General features: G+C 42.0%; 1 protein-coding gene across 11 annotated transcripts in view; it reads right to left on the reverse strand.

The window, feature by feature from the left end:
* LOC115351944 (lethal(3)malignant brain tumor-like protein 3) overlaps positions 1-20673 on the reverse strand; it is a 52846-nt gene that overhangs the window by 9253 nt on the left and 22920 nt on the right. For all 11 annotated transcript variants that reach the window (XM_030039425.2, XM_030039420.1, XM_030039424.1 and 8 more), the window contains 13 exons: positions 19778-19882; positions 18995-19130; positions 18401-18492; positions 17267-17418; positions 15569-15645; positions 14031-14116; positions 10131-10241; positions 8816-8930; positions 8601-8700; positions 7589-7768; positions 6059-6190; positions 5617-5678; positions 3002-3168 (listed from right to left, as the gene is read on the reverse strand). In XM_030039425.2, the coding sequence (XP_029895285.1) occupies positions 3002-3168; positions 5617-5678; positions 6059-6190; positions 7589-7768; positions 8601-8700; positions 8816-8930; positions 10131-10241; positions 14031-14116; positions 15569-15645; positions 17267-17418; positions 18401-18492; positions 18995-19130; positions 19778-19882 (1515 nt within the window). The remainder of the gene's footprint in view (positions 1-3001; positions 3169-5616; positions 5679-6058; positions 6191-7588; positions 7769-8600; positions 8701-8815; positions 8931-10130; positions 10242-14030; positions 14117-15568; positions 15646-17266; positions 17419-18400; positions 18493-18994; positions 19131-19777; positions 19883-20673) is intronic.

Genomic DNA, 20673 nt, shown 5'->3' on the forward strand with positions numbered 1-20673 from the left:
GAGTGACGGGCCTTTGATCTGTCCCAGAAGTAATTTGTACAAACACTGCAAGCACTCTTTGCCACAAGAGCGGCCTTTTAAACAAACAGGAGTCCTGCGGTTTACCAGAAATGGCGAAAAGAGAGGAAAGGAGGATGCAAGAGGAGAATACAGGAGAGAAGGTCCCCAGCATGTGAGCCAGACCCTGGGTTCCACTGAGCTGCAGTGACCTGCCTGGCCCATCACTGCTGGGGGAGGAGAGTCCCCAAACAAAGACAGGGCAGTTGAGGGACAAAGGAGGTTCGGGTGCACAAGGCCAAAACACAGTAACACCACGGGCTAGAGGAAACCAGCACAGCCCCACAATGGTTGGCAGTGAAGCCCTGAACCAAGGGAAAGGGTAAGGCCGGAGGGGCTCAAGATGAGGGTGGGAGAGGTGTCAGACAGGTTCGGAGCACAGTGGGATGAGGCAGATCAGGGCTTTTCCTTTGAGGAGGTCAATGCCTGCCTGCCCTTCCAGCTGGCAACAACCTCAGTGCTCACAGAACTATCTGGTGGAAGCTTCTTACACTACGACTACATGTTGGTAAAGGGAAGGGGGTTGAAAAAGAGCTTTATGTAATTCTGAGAACACCTTAGAAACTCTGTGCAACCCACATGGAAGGTGCTGACACAACCCCACTTGTGTGTGATATATTGAAATCAGCACAGTATTGGCGTACCTTTTTGGTAAAGTTGGAAGGTAGCCTCATACAGCGCTCCTTTAACATCAAGCTATAGCAGAACTGACAACACCTCATGAGACTATGCAGAGAGAGGCTGAGTTTAACTGGAATTTAGTAACACACAAGCAATTAGCACAAGGACAGTCCCCCCACAAGGTATTAGCTTCTGATGCAGGATTAACTAATGAACAATACAACTCTAGCACATACTAATGTTCTTCTGTGATTCAATATCCTTCACTAGCTGTGCTCTGAAAACATGACAGGAAGCTTTCAATAAATAACAAAGCTGTATTAAAGTAACTACTCTTGTTGATTGTTCAGTGTTACCAAGAGTTTCTTAGCTTGAAGGCCCCTAAATACTGCTGCTGCTCTCCCATTTCAGCTGTTCTCAACCAACAGAGAATTAAAGCAACATTTTTTTCCTTAATGTGGGTTTTATAAAATAAAAACAGTTCTTCAGTCTGAAACCAAAGGAGAATTTTACACCCCCATTGCTCTTGTTTCAGATCAGCAGAATGGCCTCTTTTGTGCAGCAGAGTTCAAAGTACAACCCAAAGGCAAATGCTTGCCCTGTAGGAAGATGTTAGGAGCCCAAATGCCGACAGATCAAATCTACTTTGGACTCACTAAAACACAGAAAGTCCTGCTGCTTTCATCTTCCAGACCTCCGGCTACATTTCACTGCACATGCTGATCCTGCAAGTGCTCATACAGAGGCCAAGTTGATTCCTATGGGAATCTGTGATGAACATAATTTGCAAAACCAGATCCACTTTACTGAAATTCAAGACAAAGCCTGTAATGACTTTAGCCAGTCCATTGTGGTGCTGCAGCTGATCTTTTTAATGTACCATTCACACTCCTACTGGCAGTCGAAACTTCATCAGTTGTTTCAGGCTGCAGCACAGAGCACAGTTCAGTGTATTCTGGGTTTTGAATCACTATATCCAGACTGCCCTGCATTCATGCCCTGTGGTCCCTGCTTACATTCATCTGTTATCAAACTAATATCCCAGTTAAATTTACCCAGCAGTTGCTTTAAAGGTCAACTGCAAAGGACAAATTTTATTTGGCTTGTATCCTGACTCTGTTCTTCCATGAACCAGCCTCCATGTTTTGTCCAAAAGAAAGAGATTCTGATTTTCACATCAGAGGATTAACTGCTTCTGCCTTTACTGATTTTCTAGAAGACCTTTTGGAAAAATCATTGGAAGCTTTCTCAAAAGAAGGGTATGAACAACAAATCTTTCAGAGATATTTTTTTCTTCCTTGCTATGGATTTAATTCAAACACATTTTCATTACCCCAAAAAACCCCAACAAAAAAAAGGACCAAGTTTTAAAACAGCAACACTAATTGCTCTATCCCCTTCACAATTGCTGTGGTTCCTGTCTCCTGTGAGACTGCAATCCCACCAGCCTCTTAGCAGCCTTCCAGCATGAAGAGCAAAGTCAAGATTGGATTTATCTGATGTAAGAGGTACTTTGGGAAAATGCACTTTCTAAAAGTCTCTGAGGATCCTCTATGCATCATGAAGAACAGCACCTTTTTCCTGCTTTGCAGTTTACCTACATACTTGCAAGCACAACATTACAGCACATTTCTCTTGAATTAAATGGCCTGCGATTAAGTGCCAGGATCCAAATTGTCACCACTTCTCAAGTGGAGATACAAATATTATTTATGCCCAAGGCATCGAGGCAAAAACCAACTACTCAGCACACAAAAGACACCGGCTTTTTCACATGCCACCTAATTACAGGAGACATCTCAAGAGCTAGGACTGCAGAGACATATCCCCAGCTGCACAGCTACCTCTGTCAGAAATCAGGTCAGGCTGTGGGCAGTTTTGTTCCAGGGGAATCAGGCAGGAAGATGAAGGAGTGGGCATGCACAGTGCAGTTTGGAATTATCTGCAACGTAGAAGTGAATCAGCAGCAAAGTCACAAGAGAGGGGGAGGGAGATCAGAGAGAAACAGAATCTGCTGTCAGAATCATGTTTCAGGCCTGAGGACTAAAAGATCAAGGGGTAAATAAACAAAGAAAGGGAGAGAATCCTATTCAGGGAAATAAGCTGTGGACACCAGAGGGTTAACAGGGATCCTTCCCCTCCCTTATAAAGGGACTTGGGTATAACTTCTAGCTGAGTCAGCTACAGCATATGCAAAGCAAACAGAAGAGCATTGCCTAGGAAAGGAAAGAAAATAAAGATGTCTTCCAATGAGCATTCCAGAAGAGGAGGGCTCTGGCATTCTTGCACCCCAAGAGAGCAGAAGGAGGAACAGGTAACTCACCTCTTCCACAGTCCATTTGGCCACGTGTTTGGCTGTGAGGCCCGAGACCTCTGGCAAGAGCTTGCAGTGCTGCTCCCAGCAAAGATGGAGACGGTGGGTCGGGTTAGAGGCCAGGGAAGGCATGAAGATGGACTGGTGGAGGGCCTGCTGGAGATCCAAATCAGGGTCTGGAAAAGGAAACGAGACAAGTCAGAGTGAGGCTTCAAGCAGGAGCAATTACGACAAAGCAGGAGGAAGGGTCACACTCCGGAGGGAAAAGCAAGGCAGGGTGAGCAGACAGCCAGACACGGCTACTGCATGGCACGCTGAGCTTTGAGGGCGTTCTTTCCACCCTCCCGAGAAGGAGAAAGAAAAAAAAGATAAGATTGCCAGGCTGGAGGCTTTATCGTCAGCTTCTTCCCTGGAAAATGATGTCATGCTGCTAACAGAAAAGATGTTTGCAGCGTTTTATTGACAAGGTGGAGGAGTTCTGGTAACAGAATCTTCAGCTGGAAACTAATGGCATCATTCCAGCTCACAGCTGTAGCCAGCCTGCGAAGAGCGCTACGCGTGCCAGCTGATGGCCTGAGCTTGCTGTCTCCCCCAGAGACTCCCAGGCCAGGAGTGCTGCATGTTACCTCCAGACATCAACTCCCTCCTCATGTGTCAAGTGATGGAAGCTTTAAAAAACAAGGCGAGAAAAGGAAGAAATCACCCCTCCCTAATGAGATCACTCGAGTAGTGCAGAGTCATGGTCCTACAGGGACTTGCCTGGTTATACAACAGGAAGCGAAGCAGAAGATGGAAACAAGATGGGAAACATTCCTCTGGTTTACAGCGGTTAACGTGTGCTGTCCCCTCGCCCCCCACCATGCCAGGCTGTGCACAGGTTGCGCAGGCTGCCCGGCGCCATCCCGTGGCAACCATACAAAATTCCCATTTTCTTCCTGCTTTCAGAAAGGTTCGGCATGCCCAGCGCTGGTACGGCTGCTGCTTGCCTCTGCCGAGCTTGCTCAGTGTTAGCACAAACGGTTGTTAGTAGGCTGGTGTGTTAGTATCTGTGGGGTGTGCCAGTCGCTATGTGTAAAGCACAAATCAAAACAGTATTATAAAGAAAAAGCAAATTTCCATGATTTGCCTGCTCCTCACCAGCCTAAGTGAAAGCAGTGCTGGAGGGAGAGCCTGATCTAGCGAAAGGTCACTCCCCTGTCCCCCACCGTGTCATGTTACCTCGTCTCCACCCCCTAAAGGATGTGGGACAGCATCAAATACAGGTCTGTATTTCTAATAATGAGACCAAAGAGGGAGGATTTAAAAAAATAAAGCCTGAGCAAGAACTGCTCAGTTCAGGAGCTGATACTCCTGGTGACAACAGGGCACAGGACACTGCTCGTGGGAGGGCTGTCACTCCTCACCTGCCTCCCCCACCTCCCCGGTGGCGCGGGCAGCAGCTAGCCTTGCCCCCACCTCCCTGCCACAGGAGCTCCTATTCGTGCCTAGGGTTTTACATACTGCCACGTTCCTGCTGGGTGGGCACTGCTTCTATCACAGACTGTCTCCTTTTCTTCACTAAGCCCAAATCCTTGGAGGTAAGCGTCCAAACCACGATCTAAACAAATTACTTTCCCTTTGAGAAGGAAGCTGTGTTCTAATAGTTTAAATATAGATGAGATGAAAGCTCTGGGTAATCGTGAAATTACAGGTCAGTGGATTATTGCAGAACTTCCCTCCACTGATTTCCATCACTCTGTTTAAGGTGAATGCAAAGGGAGAGCAGACAGCTTTCCCTGCCAGCTGCAACTGCAGCTCATAGCTGGCAGAATTCTCAAGCTCTGACTGCAGAAGTCAGCACTAGGTAAAAATGAGTATTAAAAAAAAAAAAAAAAAAAAAAGAAAAAAGCTAGGCACCTGTCCCAGTTTGTGCCTGCTTAGCTATTTTTGATTGGAGACTTATTACCATGTTAAATCCTCCTAAAAGCCTGGTCAGCTCCGTTCTCTGAAATGGCTTTTTATAGTAAATCTGAAAGTTAAGCATATGGTTTGCTAAAGTGATATCAGAAAGCTTCTCTTAAAACTTAACCTGTCATGTACCAGGAAAAAAAAAAGACATTGTTTTTCCATTTAATTTTTTGTTTTCTTTTTCATCCTTAGGCGAACCTTAAAAAAGTCACCACCCAAAATGATTCAGATTATGTTTCTGAAAACCCAAGATGGTCTAAAGAAAGAAGTAAGTCGATGGAACTTAAACTATTTGCCAGGTTTTGAGCAAGTCTCCCTTGACACCTCTGCTGGCTCTGTCAGCAGAATGGTCACCAACTGTCTGGGGAACAAAAACCCCTTGCTACTTCAGAAGAGTATGCAGTGGTACAAGAGATGGTGCAAGCTTGTCTTCTCAGTTAATAAATATGAGGCTTCACTCTACAAAGCATTAAACCTTTCACTTCTAAGTAATTTCACCCCTCCTCCTCATTTTAAAGGAAGAAAGACTACCATTACCATCACCTCCAGCATCTGCTTTCTCTTGACTGTGGAATCAAAGACAAAAAAAGCTGTAAAGTTTTAAACGCTCCTTGTGACTGTGGTATATTGCACATATATGCACACACGCATAGAAAAAGAAATAAAATTTAACCAACCTTTCCCATTGCTTTCCTGTTTCACCAGCTGGAACTTTATATAGGCATGCGAGCACCCAAACCTGAAAGCACCAATTACAAAACATTTCAAGAGATACACAAATTGATATAATTTCTCTATACAGATATTAACAGGACTTTTAGGAAACAAAACCTTTTCCCTCTTAAAATAAGCAATAGCCCTGCTCTGTCCTTGACACCTCTCTCTAAGCTAAGGACTGTGCTATTAAATTCATGGCTAGAACTCAGATTTGAGTTTACTGCAGGAAAGAGAGGGCCCAAAATAATGGGTGGAAGGGAGGAGATTTTACCCTATGCTGCAAATCTCTGATCAAATTGGGCTGTTCTAACTTATGATTTACATCTGTATTTCAAATACAGCATCATCATCAAGAAACACAACTGTAAATGCATGAAAATACATCACAACAATCTTATTTACTTTTTTGGTTTGGCTTTGATGTCTGCAGAGGAATCCTCTTCTACCCAGTCCCTCTCTTGATTGTTTTCAGACTGTTCCGACAGACTGTGAACACTGCTTTGACATGACTTTTCACTGTCTTGTGCAGATTTTCTAGAAAGACAGACAAATGATAGTAGCTAAGCTGATATCCTCTGTTCCCTTTTCCCGCAGGAGAGCAAAGCTGGCTGCTCCTTGCAAGTGAGAGCAACAACTACCACCTAGTGGTAGAAGCTTTCCTCTCCCCCACCATCATCACGGGCGCAGTACAAAGTGATTTTTTACTCTTCAGCGTGGATTGAGAGAGATTATGTGAAATAAATCAGCCCCTGTGGACTGAGGCTGTGATTCCAGCAGCTACAAGAAACCCACTGAATTATGTGTTATGGTGAAATCAAGAGATTTAAGATCTTTGAATCTTGATACCTCCAGATAACATTTAAGACTCTCCATGACTGAGTTTGATGCATAAACTGAGCTACACAGTTGCCCAAGGAAGAACAAGCAGTAGGGTGTTATCAGATTTGCATACTGAATACAGACCTCCCACTACCAGGAAATGAAATATTTAGAAGAATAGAAATATATTACAATTTTAGAATGCTATTTATTCTGGGAGAATCCCAAAGCTCCTGAGAGAATCCCAAAGCTCCTGAGAGAGCTTTATGGTAATGGTGCCATTGAAACGCAATCAATTCTGGTGTTAAAATTAGGAAATGGAGATGCCTGCGCATTTCTGGGATGGGAGGAGTAAAACTCTGGCCATGTATACCAGGGAGGGGAGAGAAGTTTTCCTTTTTTCTAGCCAGATATATCTTGAAAATGTTATAAATCTAAGCAAAGAAATGAACTTTAAAAGGTATATAAGATGTCATATACAACAAAGACCAAAAGCGTTGCTGGAGTTTGCTCTAGTGAGACTGGATTCGTACAGACTAAAGGTGACAATAATAAAAGCCTTCATGTCCAGGTCTGTCCCATGACACGTTCTAACTGCCTCCTGCAGTCCAAGAACTAACACACTGTTTGCTTCAATGCTACTCAATTCCAAGATTTTCATGTAAGAAAAAAAAATATCTGAAGGAGCTCAACTTGTTTGCCAAGTGATACACATGTAGTCATTACGCCTACCAGTGTAATGCAGCCGACTCTGGGGTGGATTGCAGTTACAGTTTAATAGTGCAAAATAACCTTGCTTGACAGTTTTAGGACAGGAAACGAAGGAAAAGAATATATTTTAAATTGAAACAGCAAGGAAAAATTTATGGAGACAGAATGCAATTTCCTTTGTTGGAATGTGACCAGAGCAGCAGGATTAAGGAATCAAGAAACCTATTAAGGCATATGAGGGTATAAAAGTGCACTGCTCCGCGTTAAGAGTGTCTGGGGCATGGGTCAATATTACAGACAGATGAACTCAATGCTCTGCTGATTCTCAGTCTTCCTGTGTTTTTCAGCCTTGTAAAATGGTTTTGCTCCCCAGTACCTGCCAAAGAAAAGGGTTCAACTCACCTGGATTGTGGAGAGTCCTCCTGAGAAGACTCTCCTGCTCCCAACAGAAACGGGACAGGAGTTTCCAGCCTCTTGGCTTTCTGCATGCTATTGCTAGGGGAAGGTCTCTCCCCACTCAGGCGGTCCTGTAACAAGTTTTCTCTGTTGAGGTTCACATCAGAATATGGGCAGCCAACTAACCTGTATTAAAGAAAAAAAAGACAAAAAAAAAAAAAAAAAAAGAGAGAGAGATGACGATGCATGTTTTTAAGTCATACAGTCTTACCAGCCTCAGGCAGACATATCCATCAACAAACTCAGAAAAAGTGAGGCCAGAAACAGACAGGGAGATGTTATTACCCAATTTTAGGTACGGGAAAGCAGGGGACTACATGGCAGAATTAGAAACCAAAGTCATGTTTTTAAAGAGTCACCTCAGAGAACAAGAAGAGCTCTTCCTCTGTAACCTGCTTGTCTGAACAGTATTTCATGAAACAAGAGGCCTGCAACTTTCACTCAAAAAAATTCAAAGCCCTTTACCACATTATATACTGCCAGATCTTCAGACCTCCCACCCGAGTTTGTTTTCTTGCTCTTTAAAATAGTTTAATAGAGAAAATCCTTAAGAAATCAAAAGGCAGAGCACAAAACATGAGCTAGCTCTCCTCACTCTTATACTTTAATCATCTACCCACACTCTCTCCCTCTTTAACTGTCTCCTTGCATGCTCTTCCTGGGTATATTATTTTACAAAAAACCTCCTTCAGTAATGCTGGAATGTAGAAATTGGAGTTAATTAATCTATGCTGGATTGCATAGCAGTTGTAATGATTATACTGGTATAAACAGAATTTATGATGAAACAGCACATTTAGACACAAGAGGGAGCTGCAATTGCAGTTATAACTATCTCCAGAATAAACATCCTGAGACAATTTCAATGCAGTGCAGGTGCTTGTTGCTGCATTATTATTATGGACAGCAGTCAGACTCTTGCAGGCAGAACCCTTATAAGAAGATCTCATATACATACGTATAATGTGTTCCATATCGTGGTCCCCTGACGTGACCAATACCATGGCAGCCTGGAGTAGGGCATGCTTGTCCCACTGTTCCCACTCGATCAACAGCACCTGGTAATAAGAAGAAAAAAGTTAAAACAGATTTGTAAAATGCTCCCTGCATCTAAAGAGCAGACTTCACTTCGGAAAATTATTCAACATAACAATACAATGTAATCTACTTTACCTAGAGGGACTTGCAAAGCATGTCCAGTTTTTGCACACCAGCCTACTGGATGAACATCAGGGCTGTCTGCATCGACCCAGAAATCATAATTACGGTCCCAACCATCAAAATGTATCTAAAAGAAGCACACAGTCTCAGTGAGAGATACAGTTAAGGACATGACTCAGCTTTTATTTTAACTTCCCCCTTTGTTTCACCTTGCTCAGCTTGGGGATGATTCATTCAATCTTTCAGTCAAGCACAATCGTCCTTTGTGCTCAAACAAACTATTTGTTTTCCTGACCCCTGCCCCTATGTTTTACAGAAAAACCAAATTCTGGTGACACAGTCAAATCGCAGGGTCTGCAAGAAAGCACAGACCATGGGGTACTCCAGCACACTCTATACTCAAAGACTAAATCCATGCAAACACAATTGCTTATTTAATTGTTTTGTTTTCTGAGGATCCCAAAACACCATAAAAGCCAACAAGTTTGGTGAGTTTTGCAGTAATCAAGCTAGAATTTTCTGCTGGACGAAGAGACTAAGAATAGCTCAGATCCAGGTCAGGTTAACAGAGACTAAGGATCACTGCAGTTTAAAGGCTACTGGGTTGTCTATGCAGCAAAGTTTCAAACAAATGTATGTACTGAGTATCATGCTACTATATATTGGCAAAACTTGACTTTTGCTTGCGATCACAGCGATGAGGCTGAGAATCAAATGGCTAATGGGGAGCGAACTCCACTCCTGCCCACATAATCATAATTTAGGAAGCAGACCTGTGGCCGAGGAGCCTCCATTAGTGCAGCCTCCACTTTAGCTGGCTCATACTTAATTACTCAGAAGCCAAAGCACAACAGATTTTTCTGGCAATATATTTATGTGAAAAGAATTAGTTAAAATCCATTTATGTACCAAATTCACACTGGAGAATGAAGCTGCTTCCCACATGTGCCAGGGTTTAACTTACTTTGGGTTTTCTTTTAAGTATGCTAGGAAAAAAAAAATTGTCAGATAGCTTCCCACCAGCAGAACATTAATGCTGCCTTCACTCACACAGATCACACAGAAACAGATAAGAGATGGAAAATCATGCTGTCAAATGTTATTTCAAAATAGTTACATCAAAACAGTAACTAACAATACCAGGCAATTCCATAGGAGTTCAACAGGACAAAACAACAGAAATAATTTCCAGCTAGGCAGGCCTGTAGGCTAGATCATCTGCAAGGTGTTTGTTTGCTGCTCCTCATACCAACTGGATATTTTTTCTGTACTGCCAATCACTACATTCCTCAGCACAAGGGCTCTGCACTTTGAAGCAAGGTCATACCTTAATGCGATGGTCGTCTTTGTCAACTATTGTCGCCACTCTTATCAAGATGGGATTTCTTCTGTCCACAGCCTCTAACTTCATATTAACTTGGAATCCGTGAGCAGGACGCTGTAAGAGAGGATTATAAGCAGAATGCTAAAAAGTCTGTGCGTTCAGAGCTAGTCACCTGCTCTGAATAAAATGCGCTGAAGTTTTCATCTTCCATTCAAATGCCTTTGCAGCTTTGGCCCCTGATCTCACACGGCAGACTGCTTCAGAGGTTAAAATCAGAGCTTCCTAGAGGATTAAGCTGTCTGTTTGTCGGCAGCCCAAAACTACTCGAGTGGAAGTCTGAGCTTTCTCAGTGCAGAGGAGCATTTCACAGCCAGGGCAATTCCCTAACAGAAAAAAGGCCAGATACTACTACAAGCTCCACTGCCATACAGACTCTGCAGTCTGACGGCAAAACTCCCAAACACAGTAGAGAGATGATCTCATACCTGACAAGGACAGTGGCCAGTTCACCACTGTCTTACACCTGAACCACACCACCACGTGATGTCTCTCTTCACTACACTATACATGACATCCTTTTTGGCATCTGGATATTACAGAGTTACCTTCATTAAGCAGGTTACCACCTACTTCTTACGACGACAACTGCATCTGCTTGTTAACAACAACTGCTGAGAACTGCAGTGCTGGGACTCAAAAGCAGCTCCAGCTGCCGGAGTCTCCCATCTGCAGTTGCCAGCTTACCCTTTCTCTCAAGCCCCAGCAGTCAAACTACTTTGTAAAAACTCCAGAATGTCCTTTGACCTCATGCGTGCCCTTTGCAGCACCCACAGATGTAAACCTCTAAGTAACAGACAGCGTTTACCAATTTTTCCATTTAAATGATCAACTGCAAATTCCTCCTCTGACCTCCTCAGCTGGGGGTTACGGAACACTGGATACTCATTCAAAACACGTCCTTCTTCACTTCTGCACACAAAGGTCAGGATTTTAGCAAGAGATGATAAGTCATGTCTTTGAACAAGATCAGGTTAATGAAAAGATGATCATAAACATTCTTCCCTCACAATCTTCCTTACCCTTTTTACTGCTGGTAGCTGGGGGCAGGGAAGGAGGTCCACTTCTGAGCTAAGTGGATTACAAACTCCAAACCTCAAGTTTCTCTTTGGTCTTTTCACCTGGACGCAGACATTTATCAACAGGCTTTCAGCCACAGGACACACTGGAAGCCAGACAATCTAAACTGCTTTTAGTTTTAAGAGCGCCTTATTGAACCAGCCAACCTTGTCCGACTTCCTTGAGGAAGGAGCCTGAGTGCTAGAGAACAAAATCCTGCCCAGATGAGCCAGGGTGTTTGTTTAAGTCTTGCTGAAGGGTTGCTGCCTTTTTGGCAATGGCATCTGAATGTTTTTGAATTGACAGCCCAAGACAATGGGCTGAAATAGCGATGCTTACGACAAAGCTGTCTCCTCCTGCATTTTTGGGTGGAGAAGGCAGAAATCCAGACGCAAGATCTGCTATTTGTGCTGATGATCCATGTCTTCAGACTACGCAAGATAGCTCTTGAAAACTGTTAAAAACTAATTCAGTGAGAAATGCCTGTTCTGGCTCTCAACCCATATTTTTATGTACTGATTTCCTGTAATTGCTAGCTGGAATAATAATAATAATAAAAAAAAAAAATCAATAACTGTGCCATGTATTTGCACTTCAGACCAACCAAGCCAGAAAAATAACAAGGTTTGATTTTGCAAGAGCTCTATTAACTGTTGATATATCAAATGCCATTTTTTTTTTTTCTGTCTCATTTTCAAAACACAGTCTCAGATGCTAATTTATATTCTGGAGTTTCATGAGAGCCAGAATTGGCCCTTCTGCTATTCTCTCAAAGCCAGCTACCTGAAGGAGCAAAAAACATGGCTGCAGAGACGTAGGTAAAACAGGAAAAGAGGCAGACAAGGCAGTTGCACTCCCCCTTGGAAAACCACTTCACTTTGTAAGAATCCAAAAAAAAGAGCACTCAGTACTGAAAAGGCTCCCTGTCCTGAGCAAAGCCCTGTTATCGGTGACAGTTCTCAACATATTTTGTATTCCCAAAATCTGAGGAAAGAAGGCTGTAATGACAGATTACTGAGGACTTCAGACTGGGAGTTTTAAGTAGGTCGCACTTCACTGTTTCTTTTTGTATCATGAAGAGTTTTATTATCTTTCCAAAATATTTGTCCCTAGAAAACTACTACTATTGTTTCTCTATTGTGTAGAAGACCAATTGCTGCATACTTTCACTCTTGTATTCTGAAGGCTCCTGTTTTCCAGCACCGCTGGGATTTTATAAGTATGGCTCAGAAAAAGGCTGAGCCTACACTGGGGGCAACAAATGTGTCCTACTGACAAGCTTCACTCGTTATCCTGCACACTGGCTCTAAGGTGCTTCACATGCTGCGCTGCATGATCGAAGATGCTGGCTGCCCAACTCTGGAAAACCTTAATCCAATGGATGTTTTTGGAGTTCAACCGTGCTGCAGATAACTCCAGCTGTGGCCTTACAGTTCTCTAAAGTGGCAAACCCAACCTCTTCCTATTCCCTAACACCCACCTTGCAACCTACCACAACTTCAAATGGACACCTGCTGAAATCTAGCAATTATCAAACTTGTCTGGCTGGATTTTTACCTCCCTTATCTGAGGCCTCCCTGATTGCTTTTCTGCCTCAGTCCCAAAAAGCTTACCAACAAAATATACGGGAGGGCAGCAGGTATTAACCTGCAACGCGAACTTCATCAAAAGGAATCAAGACAAGTGTCATGATGGCACAGAAAAGTTTTCAAACATATTGCAAAGTTTAGCAAGGTGAGCCAGCAGTGCGGAAGAAGCTGCTAAGAAAAAAACCAACAAAACTTTAAAGAACGGGGAGTTTTTTAATAAAGTTATTTTAAAGCTTTTATTTTGTCTCTGCTCACAGAGAGCTTCCAGATAAATGCACTGAACTCTAATGTAAGAAACAAAAGCTCATGCTCCCAAGGTTGAGAGAACCATCTTCAGATTTAGTCTGCAGGATGATCTTACTCCATCTAGGAGTTTGGCAGAGACGCTCTATCATCTGTTAGTACACTTATTTCTGTGGAGGGTACAGCTGGCTCCTCCCTAGAAGAACTAAGATCTATATTAGAACATAGTTCTTGATAGGAACTTCTCGCTCTGCCTTAATTTGAGTCTCACCAACCAGGGGAAGAAAGGATTTGCACAACTGCAAGGTGAAAATATTTTAAAGAAGTTTTTAAAACTTTGTGTGGCGGGGAAACCTGATGGAGGTAGTGCACACTTCTCACTCCCCCTCAAACACATACACACCCCACCCCCCCCCCCTCCTCCCTTCTCCACCAAATGTTGCCAGTTGCAGGCCAGTGATATCCACTTCTGACCCCCATGAAGGGAGTTTGGAAAGTCTGTTAGACCAGCATCAGTCCTGCTCAGATGTCAACTGGGAGATCCCCTTTGCCCACGCAGTCAGACCTCAAGCAGAAGACCAGCTCCTTCTCTTCTCCATGTCCTCTCTGAGGCAGGGTACTGCCCTTCACACATTCCTCTGAAAGCTACAATTATCTGTGTGGACTGAAGGCTCTTCCCTTAAATCTACTAATGGAGCAAGTGAAGATGTTTAGTCAAAAATCCTTTCCAAGACAGCTTTTCATGGCATTTTTTAAAAAAAATAATCTTGTAGTCTGCTGTGTGTCTTGTTTTAGCAGCAGTGAGAGATGATCTTAAAGTAAAAAAAAAAAACGTTTCACCCTCTTGGCACAGACATGGTGAACCACCATCAAATAAAGCATCTAGCAAGAAATGGTAGATAACAGCAGTTTCCACTACCCTCCTGAACTAGGACAATCAGAGAGATTCACCAACCAGTTTGAATGCTCTTGCTGGGGCTGCCTGAGAATTAGTTTCTTCCAAGTACTTCTCCCATGAGAAGGCTTTGGAATCCTTGTATCCTGAAAAAAACAGAAAATTAACATTTAAGTAAGAAAAACCCACATTTATTTTACAAACAACAGAAAAGCAGCGATGTAACACATAGTTATTATGTTAATTTAGCACTTACAATGGATGGCACTGGAAAGTGGTCTGTTTATTCATACACACCACCTACAGCACACAGAGCAGCACTGCAAGTTTCCCCAGCTTCTACATAGGGCTTTAACCCTGACCAGAAAAACCTGAAGAATTCATTTCTGTACAGCTTAATCAATGCTTATTCTCTAGAGAAAGCTGCCAATTAAGAGCTAGTCAGAGGATTCAGTGATGTGCAATGGCATCACTAAATTAATTTCCTATTTTATTAACTATTCTATGTGTGAGTGCCTGCAAGATTGTAGAAACTTCTCATCTTCTGCTACCTACTCACCCATAGCTGAGTAAAACTAGCAGTCTGGAGATAAAAGGCTCCATTGCCATTACCTTAATCTCAAAACATCTACATGGGTGTGCTACTCTAACAACAATGGGATGTTTCTCCCTGGCAACTACATTTAAGAAACTGTTCTACTTTTTTCCCATCCCATTTCAGCATTTTTTAGCCTCAGTATTGTTTCCTTTTGGCAGGAGGGTGCAATGACTAAACACACAGGACAGTCTGCAAATTGCTGCATGTAAATCTCTCGGCAGAGAAATCAGAATTGACTGCAGATTCTGCTGGGGGCACAGGCAATCATGATATGAGTAGAGGAACTGCATGCCACAGCCTTGTTGCACGTTCGAGGAGCAGGAACAGATGTAGTGTTGCTGAAGAGTAAGCATTTACAACCCCTTTTGCATCTGCAGCAAAGGCACAGAGGCCAATTCCTCCAATGCAGAGGGATCTTGTAGTGCCATCCCCTCTACTAAACTTGATACACAGTAATTACAGAAATTCTTGCTCCAGGGCTGTCAATCTAGCCAACAGCAGACATAGTTTTCTTATATTTGTTATTTTTAAGGTGAATGAGCACTTCCAAGGCCTGAAAACAACACTGATTTTCCTGTACGTTCTGTCCTTTTTCATTTGCCAACATTGTCTTCATTTACTGAATTCCAATGCAGCAGAAAGAGATGTGGCTTCAGTTACTCCTTCATTTCCAGAAATTCCACCTTATCATCTATGAAATCATGATACTGATTCCTCTTTCTTCCAGCTCACCTTAAAGGAAATGCTGCAAATACTTCAAAGTTCTTTCCCTTCTGAAATCAAATTCAATTACAAATTGCCAAACCCTGTTCCATTTTTTGAAAGAGCTATGAAGCAAAATAAAATGCAGTGGCAAGAAGTATGAACAATAATGTTGTTCAGTCAGTAGAGAAGAGAGTACTGAATGGAACCTGTAACTTGCAAATACATAATTATGTGGAAGATAAAACTTGTAGGTTTTTTGACTGAGGCAGGAAATAAAGTCTCACTTTCTACATACCAGGTGGTGTTGTCAGTGGGGTTCCAGTTTCTTGGCAGTAGCCAACAGGACGAATATATGGGCTGCTAGCTTCACACCTGAATAAAGAGGGAAAGTTGGCACCAGTCAATTTTAAAGCAAAAAGAAAAGCAGAATTGCAAATGCTGTCTGATATGCCTTTGCTGGGTTAGCAGATGCTTTCAGTGGGTGTGATCATGGTGTAAAAGACAAGCATTACCTCGTTAGAATTTATAACACCAAGTTTTCAAGGCGTTCAAGCTGCCTCAAAAGATAGGGAAATACAAAGAAGAATGTCCGGTGCCTTAAAAAAACAACAACAACAAGCTCCCCCCCACAGACCATACCAACCACAGTTCAGCCTGGACATAGATCATCCAAAATAAAATGCAAAGGAAGCAAAGAAACAAAAAACAAACCTTCATCCCTAACTGAAATACCATTACTGTAGAAGACGGGGAAATTACTTTTAAGGTCTTTGCCAAGAACTGCACATTATCCATTCATTCTAGCTGAAACCTAGTGGTAGTTTGCCTGGTTCCCAATTTTATTGAATGTTTAGATCTTCTGAGTCCCTGAAGGAGACGACAGGCCAATTTGAGACAGCCCCTTTTGTCACATCTGCTCCGAGGAAGGGACCAAAGCAGTCTTTCAGATCGAGGAAAAAAACTGTGTGTTTTCAGCCAACCTGTACTTTGAAGCTTTGTTTGCTTGTGTTTCCCATTAAAATTTTCAAATTCCAGACAAAACATGGTGTGGAAACAAAGCTTCACAGGCTAAAATGGTAAAGGAACAAGATCTAAAGTCCTGCAAATGGAACACTGGTGTTACAAAGCTCTGCGTGAGGTATTTACAGCAAAGAAAGAAAAGACTCACTTGCCACCAAACAGGTGCCTATTCTGAAAAAAAAAAACAAACAAAAGGAGATGGGGGAGAGAACACAGAATACTGAACGAACCAGTGCTATTTTGATAAGCATGTGTCTTGTGTTGCTTTCACAGACAAATAAAGTTAGGCTGTTCATGTAGGTTGGAAAACACAGACCAAAAAGGAAAAACATTTCCTTGACTAATATTCGACCTGGCCCCAGCATGACGGCAGGGGATCAAGATTCTCAGATGCAGAACAACTGTAGTACAGGTCAGGACTTAAAAGCCTAAATGTTGGACATAATTTTTATTTTCAAAGGGCCTTAGCCAAACTCCACTGAAGCAAATGTAAAAGATTTTTACTGACTTTGGTACTGCCTGCTTCCGAATGTAAGTTTGCAGAGAGACATGCCAACACCCACTGCTAGTCCTGGAGGAGAGGATGTTACTAATTCCAGGTGGTGTCACTAGTGGAGCTTACTCTTCCTTCAGCTCTGCCAGAGGAATGGATAACATGAACATTCCCTGATCTGACCCAAGTCAGCCAGCTTCATTACCTCAAACGCTTTTTACCTAGAATGCTTCACAAGTAGTTCAAGCCAACCCTACTGGTTTTGCATTGAGCCAGCTGATGAGCACTCAGACAGCAGGGGAAGCTACTGGGCAACTGACACTTTGTAAAAACCCAAATTAATTATTCAGATGCTTGAAAACTCATTTAAGATCCCAACTCCAGTGACTACGTTTAAAATATTAGATATTACCCTTAGTGGAAGAGTGAAATAAACCACCGTCTACTTGCAAATATATATTAGAAATAGAATCTCTTTACCAGTAGTCATAACTCTCATCCCAGTTATCAAAATGAATGAGCAGGCGGTTATCCACCATGTCCATGATGGTTGCAACACACATCAGTGACGGATTCTTCTTGTCCACTGCCTCTAGTTTCATTCCCAGACGAAAACCAGAGGGTGTGACAGGCTGAGGAAGAGGACATCAGGAAAAGGAAATCAGCCACTTCTAGGTCAGGCCATTTAAATTAGCCTTATAAACTCACTTGTTGCAGGTTGTAACCCCGAAACCCACAGACCAAAACACACTATAGTTACTAGCAAGAGGTCTACAGACAAGATTTCCATGTGTTCTGGCAATGATTGTTACTATTTCTAAAAAAGAGCTGATGTAGCTCGAATACCAGAATCTCCAGGTACACAACAATACAGACGCAAAGGCTAAGATGCACATGCCTTGCAGTGATGAATATTGGCTGAGGATAAGCGTGAGCATTGCAGGTACTGTTGTCTTAGTGGAAAAGTTACAGAGTCTTCAAGGAAAATAGGTGACTTGGTTGGAAGCAGAGCAGAGCTGCACAGTTGGGCCCTGATCATACTGAAGTCAGTGCCCTGGTCCATCTGCAGCATCAAATCTGCCGCACCGTGGACTTTGTGTCATCTGACTGACATAAAATGGGAGTGTGTGTTATACAGGAACTGAGGCTAACAACCAAAAAGAAAGCAACAGTGGGTGAAGGATGAAAAATGCTCAAGATCCATAGCCTCATAATGAATCCCATGGCGCACATGAGTATGCTGCTGGAAACCAGAAATTATTTTGGAAATGATTAAATTAGAGGAAAGTGACACAAATATCTTGACTGTAGGGACACAGCAAAACAGACTGTTGTAATATATTTAATAAATGGTAGAGTAAATCTTTTCCCTCAGTATTAAGGAGAAAGGGAAATACAAATTCTCTCTCTGGAAAGCCAGTGACTGGGGAAAGGAAGAAAAATTGTACTAGTTTCCCATCTTAAAAATAAATCACAGCAGGAAATAGCTTGCATCCGATTGTACCATGGTTGTACCTCTTACATGAGCATATTAAAAACACGTAAATATTCTGGTCAAAACTCACTTAGCATCAGACCTATTTGAAACATCTTGTATTCAATATCACCACTTACAGTGCTGAGGGTCTTAAAAAGGTTTTTTGGAGCTGCTTGAGCTTTGCAATTCTTCAAATAGGAAGTCCAATTAAATTCTCCCTCCTTGAAACCTAGAAAGAGAGATAAAAAGATTGTTTTACACAGCCCCGTTACATTCAGATTGGTTTTTCAGAAATGGAAATTACCTGGGAAGAATATGAACTTTGCATGATAACTGCCCTTCTACAATCTTCAGGGATTATCCATTTCAGCTAAAACATCTCTCCCTTTTTCAGTATAATGTCCAATCATTAATCTCAACCTTCAAATGTTTCTAGGAAATTGAATGCAGGAAAGAAGCAAGTTCTGAAACCCAAAGAGACTCCTTGCTTTATATGCTCATCCAATAAAGAGTTTCTAATTTGACTAACAATGTCAATCTTTGGGAATATCAAAAGGAAGCTGTTTTGTTCTTTTGTGATTCACTATTTTAGTTACACCTCTTCCCTTTAAGCCACTCAGATCGAGTTCCACAATGAAATCACACTAAAAATGAAACATGCAGAGCCAGGACAACTAGTTCTTAGTAGAATTTATGGTTTCTTGTACACCATTCTATTTTTTTTTTCATACCTTTAGGAGGGAGCAGCTTATGACTTGTTTTTTCACACCAGCCAACGGGATGGATGTCTGAGGAATCAACATTAACCCAGAAGTCGTAACACTCTGGATAACCATCAAAGTGTAATCGCATTCTGTACCCTTGTACCTATAAGCAGGGGAGCTCTGATTATCATAAAGGGTCATAAAGGAGTTAAAGAAAAACACTAATCAAGCACTCTTTCTGTATTTGGATGTATGGATAAAAGTAAATATAAGTTCTCATTTATTTCTCAAAAGTCTAGTTTTATTTCTCATCATTTATGTCTCCCAGTTTCCATGCTCCTCTTTCCTCACTTCCAACAGCTGAAAATAACATGGGTTGGTCTAACTTCACTGGCCTCCTATTCCATACTCATACACACATTCCTGTGCGGCAATAACTGGAGTACAAATGCAGCCTGAGAACATTTATGTCTATATCAGATCAACACAGATTTCACAGAATTGGAGGCATAAGTGCATTTCAAATTGCTTATATATGCAAGACTTAAGACCTAATTGCACTGTTCTTTTTAATATTTATCCACTGCATGCAATTAATAGGTTTACTATTGTGAGTTACAATTGCAAAAATCTGACAGTAGGATTTCAGGCATAGCTCCTTAACCACATAACACTATTCCTTTAGTGTCACCTTGAACTCCTCGTAACCATTAATTAATTAAAGTACTATTATTATGTTTATACTTTTTATTGAAAAAAATCGTAAATGTACATGGGACTTTTAGAATCAAAGATAGGAAGAGCAACTACCTCAGCCACTGTGAGAACACAAAATCGAGAGGGGTGTTCAGGATCCAGCCCTTCCAATTTCATTCCAACTTTAAATCCATTTCGGCCTTGTGGGAATGACTGATACTGAGGGGGAAGAAGGAAACATTTGTTTTTAATTCCTAAAGACAAAATCTATTGCAGAGCAGTCATCAGATATACTTAAGGCTTCAAATTTTCAACTCAGAGAAGAAAATTCTATCACTAAATGATTGCTGCTTTAATAGGCAGATGCAGGTACAGAGATCAATAATGGCATGATCATATTTCAGATTTACTTGTTATTCTAATTAATCTCTCAAAAACACTAAACCACAAGCCTGCTGCAATTAGCTATGAACAAATCTTTCAGCAGATGCAGAAATGAGCTCTATTCAAACACAAAAGAATCCCCTTCACAGCCCAATGTAGGAGGGCTGGCAGAAACAAAGAGCCAGGAAAGCTAAAATCATTTTGCCTGTGTCAGCATGAGGTCAGCAGTCCAGACTTTCCCAAAAGGTAACTTCTCATCTTCAAACGGTAAAAGGGAAAATGCATGTTTGATCTGGAGCCCATTTACACAGTCATTCCAAAAAACATTTGTGTTTTTCATTTATTTGCAGTCTTAATCCAAATTAAACGTGAAGTACAGTAAAGGCTTAAAAGAAATCCGAACTGGAATTGCAAATGGCTTATTGCATCCATTGCAGTTGCTCGACTTTACTTCTCATCTCACTCTGTAAGGTGCCAACAGCCCTCGGCTTTGAAGAGCTCACTGGGAGGTGAACTTTTAATGTGGGCTGGTACACTGGAATGCAGAAGCAGCTTCACCAAGGCTAAACTCGCCCTCTCCCACCTTCAATGCATTCAGACTATGAATGAACACAACTTCCACCCTC

The sequence above is a fragment of the Aquila chrysaetos genome, chromosome 16, assembly GCF_900496995.4.
Source record: "Aquila chrysaetos chrysaetos chromosome 16, bAquChr1.4, whole genome shotgun sequence".
NCBI classification, from domain to species: domain Eukaryota; kingdom Metazoa; phylum Chordata; class Aves; order Accipitriformes; family Accipitridae; genus Aquila; species Aquila chrysaetos.